General features: G+C 36.4%; 1 protein-coding gene across 8 annotated transcripts in view; it reads right to left on the bottom strand.

The window, feature by feature from the left end:
• The window catches only part of Pds5b (PDS5 cohesin associated factor B), a 217,219-nt gene that overhangs the window by 75,232 nt on the left and 135,003 nt on the right, over positions 1-6,984 (bottom strand). For all 8 annotated transcript variants that reach the window (XM_008825016.3, XM_029559633.1, XM_029559635.1 and 5 more), the window contains 3 exons: positions 4,714-4,762; positions 2,107-2,246; positions 163-278 (listed from right to left, as the gene is read on the bottom strand). In XM_008825016.3, the coding sequence (XP_008823238.1) occupies positions 163-278; positions 2,107-2,246; positions 4,714-4,762 (305 nt within the window). The remainder of the gene's footprint in view (positions 1-162; positions 279-2,106; positions 2,247-4,713; positions 4,763-6,984) is intronic.

The following is a 6,984-nucleotide window of genomic DNA, read 5'->3' on the forward strand; positions in this document are numbered from 1 at the left end:
AGCTAAATATATGAAGATAGATGAATTCGTGTATGCAAAGGTATGGTTGCATATCTAAATATACAGAAACAAGCAACTACTTTATAGTGACCTGAATATAGCAAATATCTCACAGCGACTGAGGAAACATTTAGAAATTTTAGTATTTCTATGTATTGATACCTGATAGATTCAGTATCTATGTGCACAGGAGCAATCCTTTCCAAGAGAAACTTGATCATTTCCAAGAAAGGATTTGTAGGCTGTTTAGGGTTGCCCAACTTCTTAGTTATTTCACGCTGTAATGGAGAGTTTAAAAAAATAAATAAATACAAAAATATGAGAAATTATATTTTTTAAGAACTACATTAAGAATTGCATAAATGGCAAAGGTAACATTTCAAATAAATAAAAAAGAATTGAATTATTTAGTGCAGCACAGAAGAAAATTGGACAAATATTTTGAGCAGAAACAAAGTTAAAAATAAATAAAAATTTAAGAGTAAGACCAGAGGTATAGAGACAAACTTCGGCAAGCAAAATTATCAAAGGAACTAGATTCCTGGATCTCACTCTGAAGACTCTAATTTAGTCAACCTGGGGTAGTAGATCCAAGAATCATCTTTTTCTGAACAGAATTTCAAAAGATATAGGAACCAGTGAGAAACACTACACAAAAATTTTTACTTGTGTCTGTTTCTTCTTCTGTTGCTATAATGAAATACTCTGATAAAAGCAACTTAAAGGAGGGAGAGTTTATTTTGGCACAAAGTTCCAGGTTACAATCCATCACAGCCAGGAAGCCATGGCAGAGTTTGAAGCAGCCATTCATATCACATCCATAAACAGAAACAGAGAACAACGAACACACGCCTGCTAGTCCTTAACTCCCTTTCTCCAATCTTACATAGTCCAGGACTCCCTGCCTAGGAAATGGTGCCCCCCCCCCATAGTTGGTGGGTCTTCCCACCTCAATTAACATAATCAAGATTAATTCCCCACAGACATATCCAAAGCCCATCTCCCAAGTGATTCTAACGTCTGTCAGGTTGACATTATATTATTAACCATTACAACTTGCAATAGAATGGAATTTCATAAGACACCAAAGGCAAAATCAAGACGACATATTTTATACACAGCTAGATAAAAATAGACATATAGATCAAGACATATAAAAGACATAAACAAAATGAAAGGATAAGCCATAGCTGATAGAAACTTCTTTGCAACTTAACAATGACATACACAAACTAACCAACTACAAAATAAATACAAATATTATTCTATAAAAATAAGCAAAGATACAAATATGCAACTCACAAAAAAATATGATTTGAAAAAATAACTTAAAAAGATGGTCAGAAATTAAACAACCAACATACACAACTCCTATCAGATAATATCATTCATTTGATTTACTTGAGTTTTGTCGCTAACAGTGATACTGGCCAATATTAGTACTCCAAGTGTCTGTGGATCTTATGAGTAAGAAAGTGGTCAATATCTTCACTGGTGATTAGCATAAAACTTGTTCAGTTCTGGAAAAACTAAAAGTTTTAAAAATGGACACTCAACCCACGTAACTGTACTTCTAAGAACTTAGAAGAATCAAGACTATGTAAAAATATTTAATTAATGGAGGCATTATACAGCAGAAACAGAAATAGTCCCATGTAATTATAATTTTAGCTACTTGGGAAACTAAGACAGGAATGTATATGCAAGACTACCTTGGGTAACAACACCCATCTCAAAAGAAAAAAAAATAAAACAAAAAGCGAGAAAAAAAATAGGGGAAAAAATACTCAGTGTTTAAACAGTAGAGTACTCGAATTATACAGTGCACATAATACTATGCCATGTAGCTATTAAATTTAACATTGAAAAAATCAACCAATGAAAATTAAAATGTATAAAATCCCATGCTTTCATTAAGTAACATGCATTCATTTTGAAAAGAAATATAATATTAATTAATCCTCTGTGGAAGGTTGCAATTCATCTTAATTGTTTTTATGTGATATATTCTAAATTCAAATGAATATAAAGTACTTTTAAAAAAAGACAGGTAAAACTATTTGGAGGCTTTTTGTCTTTGACTTCAAACATGAGCTCTTTCCTTACCACACAGCCTTCAGCCTGCTTGCACGAGCACGTTGGACTTACAAGGACTTCCAGCTGTTTCCTTATTTTCTCATCATCTTCTAACACCTGTGTGAATTTCTTCATGAAATCCTGCGCCTTACCAGGATCTGGCAAATTTCCTTAAAAGAAAATAAACTTTTAAATTTCTCAAAATGATTTTGAAAAAAAGAAGCACTTCTAATTTTATTACTCTAATAATCCTTATCTACAAATTCCCTTTAGTTTAATAAATTGTGAAATATCATCAATACTTGTTTCATGATAGAACTCTGATTTGTAGAAAATATTAAAAAGGATCACTATAAAGAGACATCTATGCAGATGAGACTAGCTATTTCTAAATAATTCCATATATTTAAAGACATTAAATGCCTGCCTGAATAATACCAATTATCATTGTTCCCTTAAAATTGTTGCTCATATTGTCACCTCAATAATTCATACGAAAGGAATCATCATCAAGTTTAGCTGTAAGAAACTGTTCTCCTACATTTTCTTACTTTAAACCGATTCATAGGTAATTCATATAGGCATGCATACTCTGTGGCACTGGCATACACTGAACAAGCTCCTCCTAGTGTTAACTGCTAGATACGCCACTACTGGGTAAGAAATGGTGGGTCCTGGGGCTGGAGAGATGGCTCAGCAATTAAGAGCACTGACTGCCCTTGCAGAGGACCCGGGTTCAATTCACAGCACCCACATGGCAGCTACAAACCGTCCTTAACTACAGTTCTAGGGGAATCCAAAGCCCTCTTCTGATGTCTGCGGCATTTCATGACATAGGTGCACTCACATACATGCAGGCAAAACACTCATACACATAAAATAAAAATAACAAAATGTTTAAAAAAAGAAATGGTGGGTCCTTATACAAAACTTCATAGTATTCATCAAACCTGTCTATGTATTACAACTCTTACAAAAGATAATTAAAAGCTGATCTTAAGTGGATCCCCCCTCCCGATCTCCAGCTATTTAAATGCTTAGAAAGAACTAGACTAGGATAATAAAATTGATTATAAAATTTAGTGTCAAAAATAACAAGTTCAACTACACCTTAAATATAAACACAGCAAATTTAGTCTTCAAATTAATATACAATTCAGAAAATCCTTTTTAAGCCTTGACAAGAATGATTAATCAGTGAATGAAGTAAAAAATGCATTAATATATTAATCATACTAAATACTTCCTAATGACCTTTTCATGCTAGAACATACAAAACAAAAACCATTATAAAGCTTGGCTGGGCATAGGAGCACACACCTTTAATCCCAGCACCTGGAAGCCAGAGGCAGGCACATCTCTCTGAGTTCCAGGAAGCCAGGTCTACACAATTCGAAGCCAAGCAGGACTGCACAGTGAGACCATGTCTCAACAACAATAACTAAAAGGGTGCCACATTACAATACATAACCATGATCACTTTAAAAGAAAAATATTTGCATGATCATTTTAAAGCAGTAATTTGAGCAGGCAGTAAGTACTTAGGGACAAGCGAGAAAAGTTCAATGCACGCTTTTACAAATTATGTTCCAAAGGTTACTAGCAATTCATTGGAATTTAACAGTGCTGAAGGCTTAATATTGTTTCAAAATATTTTTAGAAAATATTGTTTTACAGCCCTTTTGCAATGGACAGGCATCATATTAGGACCAATTTTTCAAGAAAATAAAGCAAAAGTGGGTAAGGGGGAAGGAGGAAAGGAGAAAACAAGGCCCCCAAGGCCTTAAATTCAGCATTGTATGAATGTGTAAGATTCCTCCCATTTTCCTTTTTTTCCCCTCAAAATACTATTAACACGTGCAGAATCTAGCATTCCTGGACGCAACATCTAAAAACAACAGTGATTGGTGAAAGAAAATAGTTAAAACAAAAACAAAAAAAAACAAAACAAAAAAACACCAGCATATGCTCTCCTTCACCAGAAACTATACACAACTAATGCCTGAGAACACAGAAAAAAATGCAAGAGCACAAAATCAATTGCTTTGGCAAGTTATGAGAAAGGACTAACAACTGTTAAACAAAGCAGATCTGGATGATAGTTTGGTTTTAAAAGAATTATTCACAGTAAAACTCAAATAACTTAATCAAACTCTAGTAAATCACAAGTTATTGTTTTCTTCAATATCTCGGTATTCACTGAATACACACATCTTGTGATACTTAGCATCTCTTCATTATCATCACGTTACATTTAGTTCACTTATTCTGCCAGGTATTCCTGTCAGTATGCTATATATGGTGACCACAGAGGTGAGACACAGAGCAACTTGTGTCATTGGGTCTCTCTAAAGTAAGTGACACTGACACATACTTAAGTTTGTACTCTAAACTTGTGTAATGACTTAATTCTCAACAATAAATTTATATATTAAATTATTTCTTGTTCATAAGACAATGAAGAAATTCTAGATAGTATGCAAAGCATATAAAAATTAGGGACAAAAAAGGAAAGTTCAGTTGTTTATTGTATATTAAGCAAAAGACTTAAATCATTTCTCATATCATTACAAACTATTTTAAATTATAAAAAACATTCAATTAACTCTTAAATTTTATACGCTTATAATAACTTACTTGTAATAACCATCACTTTTGAAAATATGGCCTTGATACTCGCATCTGTCTGTAAACACACAAAAAATACAAAATTGAAGTTCCTTGATAAAAATCTACATGGCAGCTCACCTCCCTCTGCTTCCCTTGCCTGGACGATCTGTAGACCTCTCTCCAGGATAAGTCGATCTCACCCTCCGCACCTTGACTCCCCCATCTCATTCAGCATCCCATCGCCCCTGCCCATCTCACCTCCTAACATGTCCCATTCCTTGTCTTGGCGCCCCAGACACCTGGGGAATCACCACTGTTTCCCTGACCCTTTGCATCCAGACCAACCCAGTTCCTTCTGGAGTCCCAGGGAGCCCTCTAGGCCTGGCCCCATGCTCAACTCCCTCCGTTTGCTGGGCCTGCATGATCGCAGGCCATATCCGGGGAAAGTCAATCACACCCCCCACCCCTTGACTACCCCAGCCTCATTCACCCTTCCATCTCCACCGCCCATCTCTCCTCATAGCCCAGGACCTGTCGCATTCCTTTTCTTGGCACCCGAGACACAGGGGGAACCACCGCTGCTACCTGATCCTTTGCATCCAGACCAACCCAGTAACTTCTGGGGTCCCCAGGAGCCTTCTGGGCCCTGCCATCACCTCCCTCTGTTTCCCTGTGCTACACAACCTCCCAGCCTCTTTCCTGGACACCAGTGCTGACCTTTCCACTTCCTGATCCTTTGCATCCGGACCAACCCACCTCCTCAGTGCAGTCGACATGAGTCCTTGGGGCCCATTCCCACCCCCATCTCCTTTTCCATTTCTGGGTGGCATGGCCACCAGCTGCCCTAGACCAGCATCTTTCCTGGGACCGGCTCCCAGGCCAGTCTAACCTTCAAATTCCTGAGGCCAAAATCTTTCCTGGAGGGACCCAGAACTTAGGAGAAAGCCTGAGAGCACCTGATCCTGATCTGTCTTGGGCCTCTGTGGGAATTCCTGAAGACAAAAGCAATCTGGCCACTCCGATATAAAATCAAAAGAGAGAACTGGAACCTCAGAGGAACCAGCTTTTCATGCCCAAAAAGTAAACCACAAAAACCCATAAAGTTTACAAAAAGAAGCAGACCTAAACTTGAAGCCTAGAATCTCACACAAGTATCAGAAATTACAAAAGAAATTTACATGTCAAAAATCACAGAGAAAAAAATAATAACATGAAAAACCAAAATAACATATCCCCATCAAATACCAATAGTCCTCTAGAAGAGTAATATGAGAACCCCCTAAAGATAATGCAGGACATGGAACTCAAAAGAATAATAATAAAGGTAATAAAAGAATTCAGTGAATTTGAAGAACACACAAACAAATCAAAGAACTGAAGGAAGATAGGGATAAACTTCTGAATGAATTCAGAAAACAGCTAGAAATATTGAAGACTACTCAGGCTGAAATGAAGAAGGAAGTGAAAGACTCAGTAAGCCAATTAGAAACCAAGGGAGAAAGCCTCACCAACAGGATGAATGAAATATAAAACAGAGTATCAAGACTGGAAGATAAAGTGGAAAAACTAGACCACTAAAGAAAATATAAAGAAAAATTTAAGAAATCACAAGAAGAGACTATGCAGGAATTGTGTGATGCCATAAAAAAACCAAACTTATGAATCATAGGCATAGAGGAGGAGAAGAATCTCAAGATAATGGCATGGATCTTCAACAGAATCATGGAAGAAAATTTCCCAAAATTAAAGAAAGACATGCCCATAAAAATACAAGAAGCATATAGAAAACCAGACTGGAGCAGAAAAGAAACTCTTCACAGTACATCATAGTAAAAACACTAAACGTACAGAACAAAGAGACAATACTAAAAGCTGCAAAACAGACACAAAAAGTCACATATAAAGGAAAAGCCATTAGGATTACAGCTGACTTTTCAGTGCAAACTACGAAAGCCAGGGGAGCATGGACCAAAGCAGTCCCAGTTTTAAATGACCAAAGATGTCAACTCAGATTACTATACCCAGCCAAAATGTCTATTATAGTAGAAGGGGAAAGTAAAATCTTCCATGACACAAATTGGCTGAAGATGAATTCATGTCCACAAAACCAGCCCTTCAGAGAGTTCTGGAAGCAATACAAAGAGCTGAAGAAAGGAATGACTATACCCAAGGGGTTGCAGAGAGAAATTCAATGAAGGTATAACTGTGGAAAAGTACAGTTACATCAAGATGTAAACAAATAAAAAAGACAGGATTCAATACTCATCTTTCATTAATAACTTTAAGTATTAACAGACT

This window comes from Nannospalax galili, unplaced genomic scaffold, assembly GCF_000622305.1.
Source record: "Nannospalax galili isolate Female #2095 unplaced genomic scaffold, S.galili_v1.0 scaffold768, whole genome shotgun sequence".
Classification (NCBI taxonomy): Eukaryota; Metazoa; Chordata; class Mammalia; order Rodentia; family Spalacidae; genus Nannospalax; species Nannospalax galili.